At 32.4% G+C, this 26,730-nt stretch overlaps 1 protein-coding gene across 9 annotated transcripts in view; it reads right to left on the bottom strand.

Annotated features, from left to right (window-relative positions):
* The window catches only part of LOC145295954 (multiple PDZ domain protein-like), a 548,951-nt gene that overhangs the window by 366,125 nt on the left and 156,096 nt on the right, over positions 1 to 26,730 (bottom strand). For all 9 annotated transcript variants that reach the window (XR_013869923.1, XR_013869924.1, XR_013869925.1 and 6 more), the window contains exon 5: positions 5,476 to 5,788. Coding sequence is in view for 3 of the 9 variants with exons in the window: in XM_080141856.1 (XP_079997982.1) it covers positions 5,476 to 5,788 (313 nt within the window). In the remaining 6 variants the exon portion in view is untranslated. The remainder of the gene's footprint in view (positions 1 to 5,475; positions 5,789 to 26,730) is intronic.

The raw sequence follows: 26,730 nt of genomic DNA, 5'->3' as shown, positions 1-26,730 counted from the left end.
GACTTCGTAGCCTCGTAGGAGATGTCCTTTTCTCTTCCGTGCAACCTCTATCTCATAGAAGAGATGTTGCGAGCTTGTCTCTGATGTATCGTTATTTTCATGGAAAGTGTTCGACTGAGCTTCAGTCTATGGTCCCCCTCGCCAAATTTTCACAAGAAACACTCGTCTAGCTGAAAACACTATCAATAATTCCCCCCACTCTTTATCTGTGCCTAAACCTAAAAGTAGATTCCATGAACAAAGCTTTTTTCTTAGAACTGCACGCCTGTGGAATTGATTGTCTTCCGTTTTCCTGCTTTCCGGCTGACTACAATATGGTTGTCTTCAAGTCTAGCATAAATAAGTTCTCGATGAACCATTCCATATGAGTTAACAAATTTACCGAATTTTCATTACTAACGATTACTATATTTTCCAATTTCTACTGTACACTCTTTAACCCTTATCCTTGAGTGGCCTCTTGGCCTTGATAATGTGGTGCTGTCTGTGTAAAAAAAAAAAAAAATAAATAAAAAAATAAAATAATATGTCCACATAATTTTTTTTTTTTTTACAAGGGAGTCACCACTTATCAAGGTCCATAATGAATGTATGGTGGCCATCGGGACAACAGCATAGTAATTTTTAGTGGTGGTAATTAGGTTTGATTATTTAAGAGGATGGCTCATCAAAAACTTGTTTATATTGAACTTGAAGATGATCATGTTGATCAGTTGGAAAGCAGGCCAGCAGAACTGAGTTCCACATTTGGGCAGTTCTAGGAAAGAAACTTTGTTCACAGAATCTGACTTCAGATTTGGACACAGATACAGAGTGGGAGGAATTTTTGATAGTGGTTGTAATTAGCAGAGTATTTTTTGTGAAAGTTTGGCAAGGGGGAGGGGCATAAATAGATTGGAGCTCAGACGAGCACTTGCCATGAAAATAACGATAGAGCAGAGACAAGCTCACAACTTACTGATTTATCTCTGAACACAGAATGGAATCAGCATATTCCTTCTGATGTGTTAGCCAGGGTTTAAACGCTTGTGAAATAGACTATGAAACTGATAACTCATTCCCTAAGTACCAAATTATAACTCTAGAGAAGAAATATTAATGAATAATACAGATAACTAAAAGGTTAATATAGTCTATAACAATCCATTTAAAAAATGAGATTTTCTTTTTCTTTATATTTTTATTAGCTTATCCCCAAGAGAGCCAAGTCAGACAATGTCAGTTTTTAATGTAGAGAATCCATTATTATTATTATTATTATTATAAATAGCGTTTTCATCTATCATCTGCATGTCTCATGCTGGGTGGTTAAATATTTCATGAATAACTTCCAACTTCATCTGTTTGTTGCCATTTCGTTTCTGGCATCTGCTAGGATCAGATCATCATCATCATCAGCTGATCTCCTGCATGTCAAAACTTTGGGACACACTTTGGGGCATTTCTGATGACTGACAGCAAGTGACATAGCTGTACCATTTGAGATATGGTTATGTAATGCAATTTTTCATGGAAATGAAAAAAAGAAAAAAAAAGTCATTCTGGATTTGGAATAAAAATAAACTACTGAGTCCAGTCAGCACCTCTAAACAACATAGTCTGCTCACCCTATCTACATAAAAGGAATAATGCCTGGGAGGATGGACTCTTGAAACTAGACAGATTACTTTGATCTTGAATAGTTCAGCCAACATAAATGTTATTCTGAATAGAGATGAAAAGTTTTGGTAATTGTACAGTATAGTAAAATAGTAATTCTTTTTTTAATACCTATATAATTTTCATGTGTGTTTACCGATTATATAATTTATTATATATGTATTTGTTATTTTTACTCAGCCAAACATGATTTCTATCGTGGCTGCCAATTTTGGGAAAACTTAGATGTAAATTTTAAGCTTTAAAAAAAAAAAAAAGAAAGAAAGAAGCTTACCCAAATTCAATTGGAAACCATCCTTTGATTTAGGCTGAGATGGAGAATTATCAGTATTTTATGAGACTACAGTTGCATAATTTGGTACTTTTTTGTTTACCATGTAGCAAAATGCCAGTTATTTTTAAAGACATGTAACATTTTATATAAAAAAAAATCCAGATACAGCAAATTCCCTTTCCAGACTTCACTCTGATAATTGGAAGTGACTGGATTACGTTTCCTTTTTAAAGAGTGATCGAGCATTTATTTGAAATCCTCCCTGTAACAATACATTTTACTAATAATTTGGTCAGTTCTACCATTAAACCAGGATCTGTCATTTGAGATAAAATATTCAGAAAAAAAAAAAAATAATGGAAGAATCTAGAGTTGTTGCCTATGTTAAGATTAATAAAAATGACAAATTTGCCTTACTGCTATCACTGCAGATGAGAAGGCCAAAGAAAGACATGAGCATTCATTAAATGAAGAAAAATTAATATTTCTTAAAATAAATAAAATTAGGTTTCAGATTTTTTTTAAAAGTGAGGATTAATAATTTGTATAATTAATACCCCTATTCTCATCTTGGTTGCAATATTCACAATGTTTGAGACAATGTATGGGCCCATAGTATAGTGGTTAAAAGCATTGATTAATGATCCATTCTAAATGACAGTCTTCTGGAGGTTGATGGTTCAATCTTTATTACAGGTAATAATTATTAAAAATAGTTAAAATTTCTACTCTATCATGGCTGATGAAATGAGAACAATTTAGCCCTGTGGTTAAATAAAAGAGTTCAGTTCAAAATTCCATACAGATCACTGAGGTTGACAAACGAATTCCCAAGTTCAAAAAGATGCATTTGAAGAAGATCAGAGGTTACACTGGCCGAAACGTTATGAATAGTAGTTCGAATAATTACAATATCAAAATGAAATTGTTAAGATGTTGGCAATTTATTTTGTCAAAAGATTTGTTTTTACTCAGCCATATCAACTGTTTTTGGATTATTTAACAACAAATCCAGTAATTTTGGAAAGGTTTCCATGCTTCGAATTCTTTGTATCTTCAAATATTCCCGTTTTCTTTTTTTACTGTTTTGTAGAAGAAAAATTTGTTTTTGACTTTGCAGAACATGATTGGAAAAAAAACAATAATATCAATGTTTGGCGCATTTTTGATTAGGAAGCCATTATCCTCAGACAGTCTGATCTGACAGTACCAGATACCGTAACAGGTATTACCACTCTGCATCAAAGTGGACCCGAGAGTATTGATAATGAGTAACTTAACATTCCCCACAACCCCCAAATAGGGCCTTGCCACTGGATGTCTTAAGGTCAAACCCAGGACCAGTCAAAAGATTTGAATTCTACAGATTAATTACAAACTTCATTACTATCCAGCAGAGTGTTATTAGAGTTGCCCAAGGCAAGAATCTATTGGGCATGTGTATGCAGTGTGATGACATATGAAAGTGAAACCTGACCAGCGAGGGTTGAGGACATTCGTTGCATGGTGAGAAATTATGAGAATGATACAATGGATTTGTAAAGCAAATCTTAAAGACATGTTTAGATCTGATGACCTTAGAGAAAGATTAAGTCTGTACTGTATAGCAAGATACATGCAAGCTTTAATGGTATGACCACGTTGAAAGAATGGACGAGAGTTCCCGGGTTAGATGTAAAACAATCAAAATCGAAGTGACAGCCCACAGAGGACGGCCAAGGAAAATATGGGAGGAAGTAATAAAAATGGATTTGAAAGATAAAGACCTGGCTAGAGATTGGTTTGCTTTGAAGCTAATTTCTAAAAGACATCCAATACAGAAAAGCTTGTAAAATGAACATTAAACCTAAATATGATGATAATGAAAGTAAGATTATTCATATTATTTGAATCATTAGATTACCGTTCTCATCTTGAGTGTCATTTTTATATTTCGGTTGATGTAACCTCCGACCTTTTTCAGGTGTATCTTGTCAAACTCTGGAATTTGGACGGAATTTCAAACAGAACCCTTTATTTATTTAACGGGGGTACCATGCTCTCATTCCATCAGCTATGACTGGATAGATCTCCTAAGTAATTCAGTTTTATTTGTCAGTCGTCCACACTGAGAAATGAGCCTTCAACCTTCAGGAGAATATCACTTTTACAATTGATTTTTCCAGGTGCTCTAACCACTACGTCACGGATCTGTTTAAATTCTCAAGTTTGACAAGATACCCCTGAAGAAGGTCGGAAGCTACATCAACCAAAATGTTGTGAAAATGACACTCAAGATGAGAACAGTAGTCCGATGAATCCAAATAATACGAATAATCAAGAAAAATTAATTTGCATAATGATTAATATGTTTGGTTTTACATTGCAAGAACAATTCATTGAAAGAATATTCATCATAGGATTTTTTTCAAGTGATATTTTAGTTTTGATTTCTGTTAAAATCTACAAAAATCTTTAGCAAAAAAAAAATGTCTGTCTAAAAAGTTTTTTTTGTATTTTAAAAAGAAAATTTCTGCTAAGTCAAACATAAAAAGAAAAAAAGCTCCACTAAGTTGAAAGAAAAAGTATTTGTTTACGTTTTAAAATTGTATTTTTTTATAGTGTTTCTTTTTATTTTGTTTGTTTTAATAGTAAATGATTACCAAAAACCAAAATTACAATAACCAGGTCTACTCTCCCAAGATTTACCTTCCTTCTAAAAACGGATTAGTTATTGCTAGTCGCTTGATGGTGCCCCTACTAGAAAATGCAGATGGGACTGTCCAGGTATTTTTTATAAGTCAGAGTGCACTGCACCTATTGTGTTGGGACTATTTATCTTTTTACGTTTGATTCATTCTTTTTTTTTTCAAATTTTTCTTACAAATCTGAAAAAAAAAAAAAAAAAAAAAAAATTTTTTTTTTTTTTTAGATTGAATTACGGGTTTTTTTCCTGTTAAAAATCTTTATAGATTTTAACTTTTTTATATCCCCCTTTAAGCCTGGAAAAATTCTTAAATATTTCCTCCCAAGTCATGACAAAAATATAGAAAAAAAAGTTGTTGTTTTTTTTTGGGGGGGGGGGGGGTGTTAAAATCTTAGTGGCAAAAAAAAGAAAAAAAAAATGCATCATGCCATCCTATATAAATTAAAATTAAAAAGAAAAACAGCAGGAGCAGGTTGTCATACCTAGTCGTACATTTGTCATGCCTAACTCAGTAGTACACAAATAGTAAGACCATTAGTAAAATATACTCTGCCTATTCCTTTATCATCAATCATATTTGCATACAAACTCATTCCCAAATCACCATTACTTTAATAGTATATAAGATAGAGAAGTTGCAAATTAAACATAGCTGAAACTAAACTATGGGTTCATATCTTTCCTAACAGTAGTAATGTGTTATTGAATATGATAGTTCTGATAGAATTCGAAACCCAGCATTCATTAAGTCAATCTCACAGCCCTCCACCTTCCATCGAATTTGATAAACAAAAAAAAAGTATAGAGATGAGAATAAAAGTCTACCAGTAAACTATGAATAAGCAAATGTACTTACCACCATATCGCTAGCAGTTTTACATGGATGTTCATTAGCTTGTTTCAGGGTTTCTTTTATTTGTGGTTCACTTTGGTTCACCGGAATGGCTACACGGACTGGTTTTTCCAAGGGATATGGCGGAACTTTCTCTTCTTTATTCGGAGCTGTCAATGCACTTTCATCCAATTGAGAGTTATATGGGCCGCGTGCAACCACAAGCTCAACAGCACCACGAGCACTCTGAAGAATTTCAATGGCGGCTTTATGAGAGAAATCTAATGGTTGACCATCAATGGCCAAAATCTGGTCACCTTCTTGAAGTCGTCCATCACTGTAAGAAAACAGAGAAAAATTGATAACATTTTGGTATCAGATACACATAGGGTATTATTAGAAAGTCCTAAGTTAGTATTTGCTTTGATATTAAAAACCATGATTGATTGTATATGACAAGCAGGGTACCCACACTGCCAAGGGGTATGGATAATGGATAATAAAATAGAACTTAATTTTTTTAAATGGATTTAAGAGAAAAAAGCTTGATCAAGGATATAACAGTTTACTACACTAGCCCAAAGGCCAAGAAAGTATTTTATTTAAAATTTCAGACCAAACGGTGATAAAGAAATAAAAATCGCTCTAAATGACCACTCTCTTACAGCTAATCTTGTTTCTGGTGATCTAAAAGAATGAATATATCTAACAAAATTCTATTCAAGACAATGCTAAAAAAAAAAAAATATAAACCTTGTGGGACTGTTTCGTGCATGTCATAACTGCTCTTTATATAAGAGATTAAATCCCCCTCTTATCAAGGCCCGTAAGCTACTCGAGGATAGAGTGGTCAATATCTTCCTCAAAAGGACAGTGAAACAACGATGCGGAGATTGTTAACAACAGTTGAGACTAGCCAGAAATTATTTGAGACATCAACAAAAATTTCTTAACATAAGACTTGAAAACAACCATGCTATAGTTAGCTGGGAAGCAGCTTTGTATTGTGTTTCATAAGTGGATAGTTCTTGAAATGAAACTGTGCTTATGGAAATTTCATTTAATTTTAAGCACAGAGAGAGAGAGAAAGTAAAGAAAATTATTTACAATGGTTGTAATTAGATGAGTATTTGTTGTAAATGTTTTACAGGGAGAACATTAGATTGGGGCTCAGATGAGCACCTACAATGAAAATAATGAGAGAGTAAAAAAGACTAGCAACCTCTCTTCTGTGAGAAAGAGGCTTTGGAGGAAGACATCCAGTACTAGATTTCAAAGTCGGCTTTGTATTCTGTTAAGGCAGTAAATAATCTTATGAATTATGGGATACATATTTTAGTCAACATGGTTTGTAACATTCATAGATTTTTTTTTTTTATAACATTACCATTTGAAGAGTGTGTCATCTCCATCTTCAATTAAGACATAAGCAAGATACGATTTCCTACTAAAACATTTAACTACTGAAACAAAACATTTCGAGATGGATAGAGTACACATGTATCTTAAATATCTCTAAGTATAAAAATGCAGAGTTCAAAAGAATATAAATATTTTTCATGCCCAGCATGGAATGAGTGGTTTTTTACTGTGCATGTAATTATATATATATATATATATATATATATATATATATATATAGTGTGTATAGATTGTTTATATTGAATTCTTGAATGTGAAGTAAATGATTTTTCCTTAACTCATATTACCTCATACCTGGTCAAATGGTTAATGACATGGATTGATGACCTGGGTGTTCCAAGTTCATTTCACTTGGATGTTGGCAACCTTCTTGTGGTTCCTCCTGTAAGTACCCAATGTCTTTCTAGAAAGAATTCTGACTGCAAAAATATTGGGGAAATCAATGCCAACAATAGAATCTTCAGATTCATAAGATATGATGATGAACTCATACCTTTTCCAACTAAGAGATGTTAACTGTCCCTTTAAGTGCAATTGTTTGAATCTTTTGCACTTGGTTCACCGAGTATATTTGCAAGGTAGTTTTTGAAATTATTTTTCATGAGTCCACTTGTTCTTTCTGGTACATGTTCCTAGGACTTGCTACTGCATTCAATATTCAACGTTTTTATAGATAGTTCAGTGGATATATTTACATATTGCATTGTATTGTAACCATTCCTCTAGCCTAACTTTACAGCTGGATGTCAAGTGGTTCACACTCTACTTCTGTGTGGCAGAACCTGCACTTGTCATTGCTGAGACCACTCATCTTCTTAGAAGCATTGGTCATGAAGCCTTGATCTTGGGCAGCCATTATAACCCTTTAATGATCATTGTGGAGCAATCCTCTTTTTAATCAGTCTACAGACACTTCCTTATGTATATAATCCTAGGTAAATACATCCAGAATATATTTGGCATACTATTAGTTAGCCCATTCTCCAATATTTTGCAGTGGATGGTCTTAGTGTATTTTTGCCAACTCTTTTGATCTATTTCCATGTGTGTGTGTGCGCATGTAGATTGAAAGTAAGATGCTTAAATCACAATAAACATGCTGCAATTTGCTGGAAATTAAAACATAACTGAATTTCAGTAAACAATCAGAAATGGTGTTCATGGATAGATTACAAGGAATGATTAATAGTATGCAAACCCTACACTGCTCCTGCTGATGGAAATGATTTAAGTGAATGCCGGATCAGATGCTGTGTCATCAAGTACTCAATATGTCCAATGAAAGACTGGGGTCAAGTGATGCTGTTATGAAATGATGAAGAGTAGCATTGGCATTATCATTACAAGAATGGATTGGAGGTTTTTCTAAACATACTTGGCATTCATAAATGTTATCTCCGCAAAGAAAAAAGGCCTCTTGTGTCATGAATGAAAGCACTTTGGAAGATGCCATTTCTGAGGTCACTGGCATGTAGACCAACAACCAACAGATGTTTCAAGCTAGAATGGTCTCATTAGACAATCCTACAGCATGCCATTCAATCTATTTACTTTAGATATAGATATACTATATAAATAACAAAACAGTCATCTTATACTCTGCATTAAGCTCAATATAATGTCACATTCAATACTTGAGGAAACAATTCAATATCTACTAAAATAAAATATCGTTTACTAAAAACATTCACACTTCTTTTATTTTTCCACCATCTGAGAAAATATGGTTTTATTTTATGACATATCAAGCCTTTTGGGAAAATTTAATGCAGAATGATTTTTTTTTCTTCTTCAAATTTTCAAGATCTTCATTCATGGTGTTTGCTTTTATTAATAATGATGTAGAAATATGTGCATACATTTGGATGGATTATATTCAACCACTAGATGAGACACTGGATGGATAATGGTGACTAATGGTAACACCGTAAAGCTATAAAATTGGGGCCTGACCATTGTGCAAATGTAGTTTGATGGTCATTCTAGGAATCAATATGAAAAAAAAATTTCAATTTATTGCAGATACTAAGTATCATTTGTGTTGATTATATACATAATTGTAATATAATTATTTTTATTTTTATATATACCCTAAATAATTAAATGATTGTTCTTCGCCCAAATGTATCCTTTAAGGTAACTATAATTTTATTACTTTTTTTTTTTACCAGTTAGCCATCGACTCAATGTATAACTCATTTGGTTATCATGCTCTTATTTAAATGATAAGTTGGTGTCAACCCTCTTTTTGTGCTGCTGATGAGATTGTATATTAATAAAGTTAGCATCATCTCCGAAACGATCTTGCACAAATTTTACTTATTGTTTGAATCCTTGAAACATGTACATGATCATGGATTAATTATCGTTTACCCATCTCTCTCTCTCTACATATATATATGTATATATACATACACCAAGTTAAAAGGTATTCAATAGGGAAACTCATAATTTAAAAACTAGGTTCTTAAGAGTGCTCGATAAAAAAGAGCAAAATATATTATTTTTATTTATATAGATAAATATTACATAGTCGCCACACTGAACATGCTAATGTTTTAGACAAGTGGTCAATCAGGACAAACAAGTCTTTGTCAAGTGATGTAATAAAGTTTGTGCTCCAAACTTTTATATATATATATATATATATATATATATATATACATACATACATACATACATACATACACACACACCCACACACAATTCCTCAGACTAAATAGTCTTTCACCACTTTTCTCCTCTTGTGAAAATCAAGATATAATGCTATGCTACTAAACCCTAGGTCTATAATCCTTATTACATGATTTTGATTCCACAAAATGTTTCAAATTTAAGGCTGAAGCTTAAGGGGTTTTAAGAAATGTAAATTCTGGGAATTGGTGCCGAATAACTATGAATTAAATTTAATGCAAATTAGAAACATTTGAATTTTAAAATAAACAATTATACATAAAATCTTTTTGTACTCTAAAAACTCTTTAAAATACCCCACCCTTCACTCAAAAAATGAAATTATTTCTAATACCTATTAAAATTTTTAAAAAATTGCAAGTATCTGAATTTTCACAAAGGGACTCCATACCCTCTTTTCCATAATTCACATTAAACTAAATATAGCCCACATTACCTCCCTCCCCTTATATGTAGCAATTATCTTCTGAAATTCATAAGTTACACTCTTCTAGAGGTTGAAGGTTCAATCCTCAATGTGGGTAACACTTAAATGGGATGAGAGCATGCTACTCCATGGATTAAATAAAGGGTTCTGTTAAAAATTCTGTACAGATTTCAGAGTTTGACAGAAATAACCCCCCCTCCGAGTTTGACAACATACACTTGAAGGTAGATTACATTGACCAAAACGTTGTGAAAATAACACTCAAGATGAGAACAGTAGCTCAAAGAATCCAAATATTATTTTTAATCATTGGAAACACACACATACTTACATGAATATAAAACAAAATATAATTCCAGTGACGTTTTGTTCATAGGAATTAATCTAGTGAATCCTTGCTGTGTCTATATAATAGTGCTCAATAACAAGTAGAGCTGTACATTTATTTAGTATAAATTGTCATTTATACAAACAATTTGGCTACAAACGTACATATATTTTAGTTTTAGTCAGACATCAGTCGAATTTCTTCAAACAGTTCTTAGTATATGGGTGAAAGTGAAAAAAAAAATTCCTTTGGAGATAATGTTCTGAAACTGGAAGTTTCACTCAAAGCATGAATTAGCTAGACTGCCTCAATTAGGTGCTCAATTTGTTTTTGAGCACCCATAGAAAACTGTTCGGTTTGAGGAGATCTATGTAAATCATAGCTTTAATCAAAACAGCGAATGTAGAGCCAAATTATGTTTGTATAAATAAAAAACGAAGCATACCTAATATATAAAAGAGATTGTATAAAAAAAGAAATCACAAATTATTTGTTTATATTTACATAAACCATCTAGAATATTTTCGAACAGAGAAAAAAAAAATCACTAATCTCTCCTAGATTGTTGCATTTACTTCATTTTTATTGAGGGTTTTTTTTTGTTTTGTTTTTTTTAATGTTTAAAGGATTAAAAAATAAAAAAATTCTTCAATAATTAATCACAGCCAATAACATCTTTTATATTTTTAATAGTATGCATATAATATTTAAATAAAGTTTTTGGTAGTTTTTTGTTGTTGTTTTTACTGTTTTTCTAAAAATAATACCAATTCCGGACTTCTGAGGAAATTATGGTTGCCTTGGAGTATCACAAGAGATCTAATACAATGAGACAGTGTCTTTTATTCCCATTTCTGATCTTACCAGCTGTGTCCAGCTGATTTAAAAAAAAAAAAAATCACAATCTTCAGATCCAAGACATCTCTCCAGAGATTGGGATGAAAACATATCTATTCATGAGAGCTTAATATTGCAATAGATTCAGGGGTTGATATCAAAAGTAATAATATTACAGTTGGAAAATGAATCCAAACACATGGCGTTTTGCACTCCAGGTGTGCATTAACTTTTGGCAGGCATCCACATTATATGTAGAAAAATAAAGTAAAACTACTAAAGACAGCAAAGATGTATGCTAATGCATATGATAAGTTATATTACACTTGGATACGTAAACCAGAAATGAAGTTTTAGATATTCAAATGTTATTTTCTAAAATACTTTTTTCTCTTTGGTAAATTGAATACAAAGTCCCTATTTACTAATCTCTTCACGAGGGCAGTTGGACAAAAGGCCAGTTTTTAATGTGGGGTGGGGGAAGAGGGAACAGTCTGGTTTGGGACATAAATTAAAACTGCCTCAGTTTGGAAGGATTTCTTCTGCACTGACCGAAAGACAGAAAGGATGAAGTATAATAACAGAACAGATGATACACATTGACATTTAGAAAAAATTATTACACTTTGGTTCCTAGCCAAAAGACCAAGAACCACAGTATTGTGAAATGGTTTAATTTGAATAAGGAACATAGAAAAAGTGACACCGTAAGTTAATTCATTGTTATGTCAACTATTCCATCTAGAAGAGATATTTTACATGTAAAGGCAGTTTAAGCTTATCTGTCCAATACTAATTAAGACATGTAATCAGAAATTAACAAGTTAACACAAACTTATGATTTGATCAGTGATCAATTATTTTGTCAAATGAATTAACAAAACAAAGCATATTGTTTCATGCTACTAAATGAGTTTTTTTTTTAATATATTAAAAAAGCAAGAGTTTCATACTATACATATCCTAAAATATACTGATAAAGCAGTAAGCTCTATGAAACAGGCTATGAAACCTGACATAGTGATATGAGACAAAAAGAAAGAAGCAGCCTTAGAAGTTATTGTCCACCATGATGCTGGATTAAACAGAGTGGAGAGGGAAAAGATAACAAAATAACAAGGTCTTAGGCACGACATGAAAAGAAACTGGAATGTTAGGAAGATCTCCATCATTCCAATAATTATAAGAGCAACTGGACTCATAAAAAAGTGTTATGTAATACATCCTGGGTTATGCTGGCATGTTGAAAATTGTGATTTTACTGTGAAGGTTGGGGAGTGCAAGAAGAGTTCAAGGTTTAAGTGGCTGACGTATGTCAAATTCGGTAGCTGGGGTCGACGATAGCACCTGGAATAGGTCAATTGGGTACGTGTGAGAGAAAACGTGGAAAGAAAGGAAGAAATAAAGAGAGAGAGAGCATGAAAGAAAGAAAGATACCTTTTCTCTCGCATGCAAGTCAGTTGATTTTCCGAACTTGAGCGGAACAGTTGAGATTTCACTAAGACATGTAGAAGAAAGAGGTGTGAAGATAAGTTGGCCAACAAAAGAAAAATGCGGAACTGCCAAGACCCAGAAAGAATAAAACCAAGCATTCAATTAAAAAAACCCAGTCATTTATTCATTTATTTGTTTCCAGGCCCGAAGAATCGACACAGAAAGAAATCAGAAACTAAGGTATGTCGAATGAATTGCTTATTGAACACACATATTAAATTAGATAAGACATTATGAACATGGCTAAATAGAGAATCATAGACGATCACGGCTGCACACACACACCTATACATAGATACAAAGAGATGCACACCTCCACATGTACATCACACGTATATATACATCATGCACACATTCGTATAAAAGATATGTAATGAAAGACATACATGCGACAGACAATATCCACCCCCCTACACAAAATAATTTCAAGAACTAACTTGCATATATACTGGTAAACCAAGTGCAAGAGGGATACAAATAATTGCACTTAAAGGGATAGTTAGAATCTTAAAAAGATCTGTTGGAATGTACGAGATAGCTGGTAAATGTCTGGCATCTGGTAGGATGCTCCATCCCCAAACAGAACAAAAATAATAATAATAATAATAATAATAATAAAAAAAAATTCAATTTATAAAAAATTTTCTATCATATTTGGTTTAATATCTGCTTAACATGCTGGCAAACATTAGATGGCTTTAAGAAGTTGACTTCTAAACTAATCTACCTCTTTCCAAGTCTATCTCTTTTTCTCTCGAGTTCATCTTTATCACTTCCACAAATGTTTTCCTTGGCCTTCCTCTACTAACTGACCCAATCACTCATCCATTCTTTTAATGTGATCACACCAACAAAGATTCCTGCTATGCACACATCTCCCTACATTATATAGATTTAATCTTCCTCTGAGGTCATCAGATCTAAGTTTCTCTTTAAGACACATTGCACATTCATTCTAGCAATTTCACATCATTTCTTTATAGGCAACACATGTCCTTAACTCTCACTGACCCGGTTTCACTTCCAGATATCATCACATTGTACACATACATTGATAGACATAGTTAATAATATATATATATATATATATATATATACATACACACACACTAGACTACCCGTGACCCGCTGGGTCAGTATGTTATATTAGCTATGAAATTGATATATGAGCGTGACACTTGTGATGTAAAGAAAATAATTTTTTTTTTTTTTTGACATAACAGAAACATTTCTTTGAAAGTATATTAAAATGAAAAATCACGGACGGATCACTCAAACATGAAAAAAAAAATCCTCCCTGTTCGTGTAAAGTTACCTATTTTTCCGAATAATCGCTCAAAAATCGAAAATTAAACAATTTTCCAACGAATCAAACGCCAGCAAAAGTCATGTAGCAGCAAAAACGCACATGAACCTACCGATGAGAAATATAAGAATGAAAAAGCCATATTGGAATCCTTCAACCAAGTTATAGAAACTTAAAATATAAATAAAAATAATTAATAAAACCTGAAGCAAAAAAATAAAACCCAAATAAATAAAATAAAATAAAAATAATATTGAAACAGATTAGTAAATGTGTCAACAAATTCACTGTTCTCACACAACTATTTTGTATCTAGAAATGTAAACAAAAAATAAAAAAGGAAGGAAAAGGGACGAATAGAGGGTAGTAGTAGTAGTCTTGGCTTTTCTACAACTGTTTTTATGTTTGTCAACGGGTTAAAGTTGTTCAGTTGTAAGAAAATAGCGACAGTATAGTTGTAATAAAAAATAGTTGCAAAACACCCCCACTCTTCCCATGTTAAATAATAATTTCGAAGTAATAACATTAATATTTCAGTGTGCAGGTTAAAATCTGCAAAAGAAACGATTTGTGTTCGTTTGTTTACATTGTTATGGGTTAATGTTTATGCGCGCATGCGCAACTGAATGTCATAAACCGGAAAGTGGGTTACATCACTCGTTACAAGGTCATTTGAGTTATATAATTATATAGATGCACACACATTATTTTTCATCTTGTTTCATGCTTGAGGTTAAACATGTCATGGATGACTTCTAACTATTACTGCCTGTTGCCATTTCGTTTATGTCACCCACCAGGCTCAAGTAGTCATCAATTGATTTTCTCGATATTTAAAGTGACCTACCATATTTATAAAAGGTTTCTGCTCTTTTTTTTTTGGGGGGGGGGATTACATCGTTGTCATATTTATTTTTTATATATTTGAAATATTTTCTTTTAAATTAACTGCATGATTTTTATACAGCTGTGGTGGATATGATTATTCTGAATTCAGATTGAGCAGTGAAAGTGGCCCCCAATTTGACTCATACCCACTATGGGGGAGGGAGAAGAAAAAAGTTCATCTTTGGCTAGCATATGGTTTGAAAATTACAGAAATTGTCAAAACCATAGGTTGCTAGTGAGGAGCAAACTCACAACCTATACTAAACAAAATGATTGCTTATTGAACCACAATAAGCAAATTCATCTTGAGAAAAAGGCCAGCCAACGAATTATCTGCATTACAAGGAGTTAAAAAGATTTAAGCAAGATTTCATTACTCTAAAATTTGTTGACTTAAAGGAGGAGAGAAGTTAGAGAAAGTCTATTATTTTCATTTAATCTAGTGAAATCGAGCTTTAAGTGAGAGTGAAAACGCTTCTTTGAGTTTCAAACAGTTTGCAACAGTTTCTTTAATAATATTAAAAAACACCAGTCAACTTTTTTTCTTTTTCAACACTAATTTCATTTTGGTAATAAAATTTAAATTTTTCAAATAAAAGTTATGAAAAAGTAATTTTCAATGATACCCAAATTTATACCCTTCACACCAGGAAAATCATCTTCTGAAGATAACACGTCTGGCATCATTATGATTAAGAAAAGATTAAAAGTCCCTATTTACTTACCTCCCCACTAGGGCAGAGTTAGACAAATGGTTTGTTTCGTATATGCAGAAAATCCAGCTCCTCAAAAAGAGGTAGTTTGTATCGGGACAAAACTAAAAATTGTCTCAGTTTAAAAGGATATTTTTTCATTCAATTTTTTTTTTTTTTTTACTACTTAACAGATAATGTAATATTTCTAAAACTAATTATATTCAACTGCTTTTTGTTTAGTGGAAATCTTTCCGATGTGTACCAAGAAAAACTCCCTTCTTATTAATACTTATATAATTTCAGTTTAATTTTTAAATTCTACATAAAAAAACTAGTCTTTATTTTGATATACTTCTTTTTTTGGAATGCCTGGTCACAAAATACGCTTAAATCTGATATTTTAATTTATGCAGATTTTATATATATATTATTATAGAGCCAATTTTCTATTGATTATTAAATTGTACTAATATATAGTAGTGGCCACCCAGCATGGCCCAGTTGTAAATATATCTCAAGTTTCAAGTCTGTAAACCAAAAATTAACAAAGTAGTTTGGTAGAAACCGTTCTGCAGAGAGACAAACAAGGTCACATATATATATATACTATAATGCTCTCTATCTTGGGTTGAGCATATTGGGAAGTGATATACAACTTGCCATTAGTGTATTAAGCGATGCTCTTTATGTAAACAAATTGAGCTTAGGCGTTTGGACAATGTTAAAACATTGTTAATTTACTACCCAGCATAACAGCAGCCAAATAGCGTAACGGTTAGAAGGTCGAGTTTCGATCTTCGCTTGAGGTAGTTGCTTGTCTAGCCAACCTGATGAGCTTTGATACAGGGAAACAGTACTGTTTTACTTGTACAAATGGAAATTCTTTTAACTTTCTTGAAGTTTTACATTTGGATTTTACCGTCACTGGATTTTTTATCTTCCAGACTATCCATTCATGTGTAATCACCTTTTTCTTTACCATATTCCCTCTGCTTAACTTATTTTGTTTTCAAGTAAGATCTTTGACTTACTTACTTGTTTCATCAAATACTTCTGCATGCAAAATCCAATCCCGCATTTTGCTAATTCCTACTCTCTGATGAGAAGGAGAGTATTTCTTCGAAACTCCACGGATTAAGGATTATCCATTTATCTAGTGTTTCCTTTTCAGATTAAATATGTTTTTAACTGATTTCAAAGTGTTTTTTAACATATTTTAACTGTTTGCTCATATTATATATGTATATATATAATATATATATATATATGTATATATATAATATATATATATATATATATATACACACACACGCTAGCAGGCCACTCGGCATTGCCAGATAGTGAAATATGCTTAAATATGATGTTTTAGTTTATTCAGCATTCACATTTATTAATATAGAGCCAATACTCTATTAATTATTATACTGTACCCAATATATAATAGTGATGTCAAAAGTAAAAAAAAAAATTTTTTTTTTTTTTTAATGACTTGTGCTATTGGCTACAATCAAAGCCAAAACACATAGCTCTCCAGCCTTATTCGTTACGTTCTCACCTAAATACACATGTGTATAAAGCTTTAAAAAATAATGTTAAAGATATGAATGTATATTTGCGTATGCATAGAAATAACACTTTTAGTTGACTTACACCTGTTAAGTTTCAATTTTGATACCTTAGTAGCTATTTTTACAGGATAAAAACCACATAGAATTTTGTCCCACGGATTCAATCCTCTATGTAAACTTCAAATCTGTAGAGTAAAAATTGACAGAGTAATTTAGAAGAGACGGCTCCTCATACAGACAAGCTCATATATATATATATATATATATATATATATATATATATATATATATATATATATATATATATAGAGAGAGAGAGAGAGAGAGAGATAGATAGATAGAGAAGTTATAATCAAAATATATTTTTTAGTCTTTACTTAGAAATGTCTTTTTTCAAAATTCTTTTATATAATAATAATAAATATATTTTAAGACTTTACATTAAGTCTTTACTTTTAAAGTTTTTTTTTTTTATATCTTGTAATAATTTCACCTCTGTGGATTAAATAAAGAGTTTTCTTCGAAATTCTGTGCAGATTCCCCAAGTTCAACAAAATACAACTGAAGAAGGTTGGAAGTTACATCGACCGAAATGTTGTGAAACACTCTAGATAAGGACAGTAGTCTGAAAAATCCAAATACAAATAAGCAATCATCATCTAAAAAAAAATTCCAAAACGTAACAAATTAATCTGACTAAAATTCAAATATGATTCAATGATACAGAAATATTTTTTTTTTTTAATTTCTTATGTCATTAAGAATAAAAACAACAAAGCAGCAATTGAGATGATAAATACAAGTTTTATTAAGTAAAACAAAATAAGAGGTTTTAATAGCCACTTAATGGATTAACTACAATATCACAACTGTGAGTTTGTAAGGAGTCGTTTTTTAAAGGATATTTTAATTACAAAAATCTCATCTAATAATAACTAAGCTATAAATTTTGAAAATATTTTTTTAAACTTCATACTTTTTCGATTAAATAATTTTTTTTTTTCTACAAACATGTAATCATGATTAAAACATGCAAAATTTTAACTGATTGTCCTAAGGGAGGTAACTATTTTAACAAAAATTGTAAGAAAAAAGAAATTGTTTTCAACTACTTTAATGTAACAAAATTTTATAACATTAATAACAAAATGTAAAATGTTACGATATTATAATTTTCTTAAACAAAACATTTGAGTAATTGTAAGAAAAATGATTTTTTTTAACTACTTTAGTAAAATAGTTACTTCCTTTAGAACAATATTCTGCATTGTCACATTAATTCTGACACTACATTTTTTGTTTAGTAACTTGAAAAACTCAACATTTAATTAGATTTTAGAATTTTTTTCATATAAGATGTAAAAATAATTCTAATTGTTAAAAAAAAAAAAAAAAAAAAAATGAAATCGATTTCGATAAAATCTTGAAATGTATCTTTTTATAGAAAATACATCTTAAATATCTTTTCTTTACTTACATTATCAAAGGGAAGTAACTCCTGGATTATTTCCCTTGTGCAAAGTAAGGCTCAAGACGGTATTAACATTTGGATGATTCGAAAATATTCTTTTAACATTAATATCCAAGCAATGATAAAACTTTTTCAATATTATGTTGTGCTGTCTATATATATTAACAAAAATATCCCATTGCAAATGATTAACGGAGCAAATCGTAAGTTAATCCACTGCTAAAATAACTAGTAAAATTCCTATTAAGATATGCATTTTATTGTATTATAGAAAACAGATAATTTAATAATAAAAAAAAAAATAAAAAAATAAAAAAAACATGGTGGGGGGAATCATCTACAAAAATATTACTCAGAAAATATTGAAATTTTATGAAAAAGGTCAGGATAACTAAAATGGCTTTAAATTTTAAACATTATAGAATGCTAGAAGTAAAAAGAAAACCGGCACACCGGCTCTCACTAGATCACTAATGTTGAACCTGGCCAAGACTAAATGTGTGACCATTTGGGAATATCAGGAGCTTGTGGAAGGACGGGGAAACCTCCATGTAAAAAAATGTAGATGTCTTTAATAAGTTTAGTAAAGTACTTCTATTTGCAGAATCTGGGATTCTACACAGGTGTTGAGGACTACAGAATATCCCCTCCTCATCAAGTGTTGTTCTCAATCATGTGGTAAATCTCTCCTAAGAGAGAGTAGGCATTTTTTAAATTTTATTTTCTGAATCTTGGAGATGAGGCCCAATAATCTGTATCATTTTGATGACTGTTCTCATTTTGAGTGTTCCTATTTACTTGCCTCCCCACGAGGGCAGAGTTAGACATGAGGTCAGTTTTTAATGTGGAGAAAATCCAGCTCCTCAAAAAATGGGAACAGTGGATAGGAACAAAAATAAAAATTGTCTCCCTCATGACAGATTTCTCCTCCTCTGACCGAGGACAGAAAAGGTGAAGTGTAGCATCAGAACAGATATTACACTGATTTTGGTCCAATGTTTTAGCCGATGTAACCTCCGGTGTATCTTATCAGATGCAGGAATATTTCTGTCCAACTTTATTTAATCTATGAGGGTAACATGCTATCATTCCGTTAGCTATGACCGGGTAGAAGTTCTAGTAATTCAAAATTGTATGCAGAGTTTGGCTTGCACTGAGAAGAGCATCACTCACAACTGTATTTAACCAAATAAAGTATCCGTTATGTCATGGATCCTTACAGAAAATTCCATTATGAATTTTAGAAACCTTAAACCTGTTTTTGCTTTTAGATGTACTACTATCTTACTACAGATTACTAAATATATAATTTTGTTTTATTTTTAATTGTGATTTTATTATTCATAAATATTGAAGGTCAGGGCGGTTACATCGGCTGAAACGTGAAAATAACACTTAAGATGAGAATAGTAGGCAGAATAATCCATTTTTTTTTTTTTTTGGACTAATATACAAGATTGAATCAGTAAGTCTATATAACCTGGTAAGATAAGCAAGCTGATCATTGTCGTGTTCAATAGATAATGAATGATTAATCCAGGTGATGAGGATGCTCTTATAAGATAAACGCTTTTTTTTTTTTTTTTTTTGTTCATCATTTAGTTACAGGTATGAACACATTACGGATAACAGTAGGCTTAGTGGTGTTATTATTTTCTCCTCATAGAAGTAGACTCACCTGAATGCGGTTGATGTGATATAATAGGAAGACAAAGAAGGCAGGTGCAGGGCAGTGTCATTGTGCCTTCTTTTTATAAAGCCCCTCCCCTCCATGTTGTAATAATTTATTCCATCCAGAAAAACTAGTTTCAGTAAAACTTTATCGACCTTTATCCCATTTTCATCAAACTAAAAGATTCAGATGAGGGGGGGGGGGCTTTGATATCTTTTATATTGAGGTGTATTTCTCTTTAACACTTGAGTATAGTTAAAAAAAAAAAAAAAAATGCAAAATAAATGAAAAGTAAAAATTCTCAGGTACATCCGGATAGGTAAGGTAGCTGTTTATATAAGTCATTTAAGACACATTTTCCTGAGAGATTATTATATTTTTATGTTGTTTGACATTTGATAATACCAATTGAAAAATTATTCATTTAGAAATAAAGTATCTTTCCTCAAAATACGTTTGTCCAATGTTTCTTCTGCCCTAGTCCTACGTATCTTGTTAGCATATCCTATTAGGGTCATGCATCCACCTCCTATTGAAGTTATAAATTACACTCTTTTGGGGATTAAAGGTTCAATCACCAGTGTGGGTGACGCTCAAAATACAACTGCAAATTACTTAGGACAACATTGTCAAACTACATTTTAACACAAGAAGAAAACAATTCCCCTAAAAAACGAGAAAAAAATGTTTAAACCAATCTCATACAGAGAGAATAGAGGTAGAGAGTTAGAATTTAGAATTCTTGTAGAAGTAGTCGAATCCTTTTCAGACAGCTCTCCACCTCAGAAACAAGAATAAAACGTGACCTTTATTTTAACCAAAAAAAGGGTTATCTCCCTCTCAATAACCACAGAACGTTTGAGATAAATTTAATACTTTTTGGAAAAGCTTCATGTCTTGGCCAATAATGTTGTTTTTTTTTTGTTTTGTTTTTTTTGGGGGGGGTGCATAGGCATCCCCACTTATCAAGGCCAAGAGGTTACTCGAGGATAAGGGTTAAAGAGTGGAAAGTAGAAATTGGACAATATAGTAATCGTTAGTAATGGAAAGTCAGTAAATTTGTTAAGTGGAACGGCTCATCAAGAACTTGCTTACGTTGAAGACAACCATATTGTAGTCAGCTGGAAAGCAGGAAAATGGAAAACAATTCCACAGGCGTGCAGTTCTAAGAAAGAAGCTTTGTTCATGGAATCTACATTTAGGTTTAGGCACAGATAAAGAGTGGAGAGAATTATTGATAGTGGTTTCAGCTAAACAAATGTTTCTTGTGAAAGTTTGGCGAGGGGGGGGCCATAGACTGAAGCTCAGTCGAACACTTTCCATGAAAATAGCGATACAGCAGAGACAAACTTGCAACATCTCTTCTGTAAGATAGAGGTTGCAGGGAAGAGAAAAGGACATCTCCTATGAGGCTATGAAGTCTATTTTGAACTCTATCAAGGCAGGACAAGTCCTTTCTAGCAGCTCCTGCCCAGATGTGGAAACAGTACTCCATCTTGGACGTACCTGGCTCTTATATAGATAGAGGATTGCATCAGCAGTGAGATATCTACTGGATCGATAGAAGGATCCGACCATTTTTCCAGCGGCCTTGGCAACAGATTTGATGTACACGTTTCATTTAAGATCAGGAGTAAAGGTCAATCCCAGAAGCTTGTCAAAACTTGAGGCCTCCTAAAGACGAGAACCATTCATTTCAATTGATGCCAGATGGGGATTAGAACGTTGATGATGCAAAGAGAGAAGCTTGGTTTTAAATGCATTAAAAGTAACCAGCCACTCCTTTCCCCATTGTACCACGTGCTCAAAATCAGAGGAGAGAGAATTGGAGAAAACTTGGTCGTTTACTGTCTTAGATGTGCTATCATATGGTAGTGTCATCAACATAAATGTCTACAAATGATGCAAGGATGTGATTCGGAAGATCATTAATGTAGATCAGAAAAAGAGTTGAGCCCAGGATGGACTCCTGAGGAACTCCAGCATTAATACTGTGAGCTTCTGATTTTTGCCCATCAACTACTACTCTTATGAATCTATCAGAAAGAAATGATTTAATTGAGAAGACATTTCCAGCTATACCATAGCTAGAGATCTTGTGAAGTAAACCTTTATGCCATACCCTATCAAAGGCCTTAGATATGTCAAGAGCAATTGCCCTAGAAAGGTTGCCTCCGTCAAGAGATTCACTAATCCTATGAGATATAACTGTAAGGACATCTGCTGTAGATCTAGCAGAACGGAAACCATATTGTGTGTCACTAAGAAGGTTATTTTTGCTGAGATGGTTGATTACTTCTGTATTTAACACAGATTCCAGCAACTTACTCATGACGCACAGGAGACTTATTGACCTGTACTGAGAGGGGGATGAATGATCACCTGAATTCTTAAATACAGGACATACTAATGAGATTTTCCAGAGTGATGGGAAACAATTCTCCTTAAGACAACGTTTAAACAGTTTTGTAAGTATGGGCACTAGTTCTGGTTGAATTTTTTTGAGTACTATAATTGGAATACCGTCAGAGCCGGTTGCTTTACTGGAATCAAGGTTTTTGATTAGCTTGGCAACATCACGTACAGAAGCTGCCTTGAGTCTCCACCACAGCTTTCAGTTGACAATTGAACTTGGAGCATGTAGCCTTTATGGTGTCCTTCAAGAGACACCTTAACACTAGTTTGATCCTGGTAATCAGATCATCCTCAGTGTTGCAGGCAGTGCTGATGGTGTCTTTTCCAACTGTGCCTACACATAATACTCCACAGTTTCAATTAGGTGAATTAGAGAGCCAGATGTTGGGACTGATGAAATGGTGGAAGTTCTCTGCCATTTCTGGAATTCTGCTGCCAAATTTATGGCTATCCAACACTTAAATGTTGAGGGATAAATTGCCTTTCATAAAGGTGGTACTCTTAGCCCTTGGCAGTGAGTAGTTGGTCCTTTCTACTCTTGTATGAAGAGTAGTGAAGATACTTATTTAATGTTTTCTTTAGTCACTACTGACAATTATCTTGCACCAAATTCCATGCTCCCTGTGTAGAATCTATGACTACTGATTGGCAGTTCCTCCCTACGTTGCTTGCAACACAACAAAAAAATGTAAAAGGATGTGTCAGCTAGGAGATTTACAGCCTTTATTTACAGGTTCAAGATCAGTTCTGTATCCAAGTAAGACACACAGATGGCAAAAATCAAACACAAGAACCACAGATTTATACATAATACTTTCATTACAATAAAGGGTTCAATCTCTCAAAATTTATATACAATACTTAATGGACCAAGAGGAAAGGAGAGGGCGAACACAAAGAGAAAAAAAAATCTGATAAGAAATGATTGAATGAGTCAAAGTAAAAACATTTAAGCACGAAGATCATTGCAATATCTGCTTGACTGTCCAATGGAGATGGAGAGTGGTTGGTTATTGGAGTTGGGTGAAAGAAAACACAAAATACTTAGCTAGGTGATGTAATTAGCAACCTGAAAACAAAATATATAAAAAAAATGTCCAGTCCCAAGGTTTCAGAGAAATCGTGAAATAATGGATAACCTATATATTGTTCAATGTTTTTTCTCTTTATACCGCACTCTCTCCTCTTTTTTTCTTGTATTTTTCTTTTCGGTTATATTGGTATTGTCCCTCTCTTTTGAATGTTCAATTTTTTCTTCAGCAAATAATACCTTGTGGTTAGCTGACATTTTTTTGTGAATTCTTCTGTTGCTTGGCATAAGTTCAGAGTTGGTTGTTTATTACCTCATCTTTATGATGTAGGCCAATGCATCAAATTGTAGTTAGGCAATTTCGTAATCCTTCGCATTATATAGATCAGATTCAAACAAAACGCGTTTTATAAAATCTCTTTGGGTTCCTGTCATTCAAACAATACATAAACTTTTATTTAGGCGATCACATAATTCTTCGCCAGGTCCCTACATTGAAACAACATGTGTTTCATGATGACTTCCCATAATTTTAATACCTTGTCTTGTGTTTGGGCAATTCCTTAATCCTTCACCAGGTCCCTAGACTGAAACAATACAGGAAAAACTGGAATCATAGTCATATCTTTTTGGTCACCTCCATGTGAGTTAACTTGGGTGCACAGTATGTGGGTTGATATGCTGCAGACTTATATAATAGCTCGGTTAACAAGACATGGTGTTTCAAGTGTTCATCGTAAACGCCAGCTAATTAGAATTATTCTCTAGTTTTTTCTAAAAAGAGAGCAAGAGAGAGATGGATGGGGAGATCTCTGTCTAGACTATTTTTGCTATCATGTTAGTTCATCGATGAATGGAGGAGTAGGTGTCTACTAACTGTCTAATAACTCCAAAGAAGTGGGAAATCATCTGGCCCTTTTTGCATTATGGCCCCCGCTATGATTTTACGTCACACAAATTACTTGGGACTTCTACTCAGTTATAGCTAATGGAACGAGAACATACTACTCCATCGATTAAATAAAGGGTTCTGTTCGAAATTCCATGCAGATTCCAGAGTTCGACAGAAAGATTTCAGAGTTTGACAAGATAAGCCTGAAGAAGATCGAAGATTACATTAACCAAAATTGAAAAAATCAGGTAATGAATGGACAGTACAAAAACATGCTATTTTCAATTAATGTCATAAAATATTTACAATCATGTTATTCAAGGAGAGACAGGAACTATTGAAGATGAACATGGAAACAAACATATAGCAAATGTACAGAGTCTATAGCTATCAGACGCTATCCTAAACCAAATAAAGACCGAAAGAAAAATAAACTATAACGCAGTTAATTGGTTCATTGTGAAATGAAAATTATTTTTATTCAATTAATGTTTGTGAGGTAAAGAACATTAAATAAACAGTTGGATAGTTATGTATATCTCAATGTTCAGTCATCATAACACAATTTACAATTTCTTATGATCCATTTGGGCGGAATAAAAATATAGGAGGCATTACTTTTGGAACATCTCTTGTATATTCCAGTACACACACGCAATATGAAATCACCATTTGAATAACTTGTAAAATATTGGATTATGTCACTTCCATTAACTTGTGTGAAGACAAATGTTCCTTTTACATTTTTTAAATCAGTTTTATTTTTACTCCATCAACAAGTGGCAAAAGGTTATGAACAGGTTATAAAGAAAACATTAACCCTTTACCGCCAGAATATTTTCATGCGATAAATAAACTTTTTAATCATGAGACCCACACGTGACGGAAGTTAGAGTGCAACTGATGCACAAACAAACAAACCCCTCATTCACTTGTTGAACCATGCATAGACCTGTACTTTAAAGACCAATTGGGCTGGCAAGCCATAAGAATAAGAAATATTTCCTATACAGGTGGCTTTTTGAAAGATGACTTGAATTTGGCGGTAAAATGGTTAAGGAAAAGTTCCATGTTACTCAGAGTCAGGATAAGTGCACATACATGTACTTGGTTTGACCGTTAAATAAAACAAAAGAAAATCGTTTGTAATTACTAAAAATCTGAAAGTTTATAACTTTATAGTCAAATCAAAATTAACTATTTTTTAAAAATAGGTTTGAAATTCTTGACAGGAAGATTACAAAATTCAATTTTAAAAAAAAAAAGTAAACGTAACAGATTGGAACTCCAGCATACAAATTAGTTCTTCCATTATTAATCAGTTTAACAGTTTTTGTTGAATTTTTAATATCTTAAACTTTATCCAAAGATCAAAGAATGTTTAGCCAGCATGTGGGGTTTTTTTTTTTAACTTCTTTTTATCCGATTAAAGGCATTAAGAACGGGAGAAAAAAACAAAATAGATTTGACTAAGATAGGTAACTCATTTAAGGAACATAACTTCACCTTCAAGAATAAACAAAACTAGAATTGCTTATATCTTTGTATAAAATCAGGTATTTGTATACGTTTATATATTTGTATATATAGGATTCATTTCCATACAATTTAACCGATCACTATGAAATCTGAAACACAACTGCAAGGCAAAAAGGATCATAACGTGGGATATATTCAGTTTAATTTTTTGCAAGTGGTAAAAAAATGATTGAAAGTCTTTCATGAAAATTTAGATGAACCAGATATGTGAAATTTTACCAATTACACATCAATTAATAAATACTCCTCAAATTTCAGTTTATTTAGGGTATTTTAAATGGTTTTAGAGGTTATGAGTACAACCTCCCATTTCAAAATGAATTTGCATTGAATTTGATCATCTCGTATTAATTAAACAAGATTCTAAAAATTTCAATTTCTTTTTAAAACCCACTTAAACTGAAGACTTGAGTTTTAGACGTTTTCTAGAATCAAAATCATGTGAATTTTAATCAAAATTGGAATAAGGATTCTAGATGTAAGGAGAGTGGAGCATAGAAAATAGATTGTGGGTTTACTTTCAGCAGCCTCGTAACGCTCGCTTCCCTTATTTTGTGTTTTCGTCCTCACATTCCATGACCAATGTTTCTGACAAAAATAG

Source organism: Euprymna scolopes, chromosome 16 (assembly GCF_053919585.1).
Source record: "Euprymna scolopes isolate OS-2025 chromosome 16, ASM5391958v1, whole genome shotgun sequence".
NCBI lineage: Eukaryota > Metazoa > Mollusca > Cephalopoda > Sepiida > Sepiolidae > Euprymna > Euprymna scolopes.
This window is presented reverse-complemented; position numbering and strand designations above follow the sequence as displayed.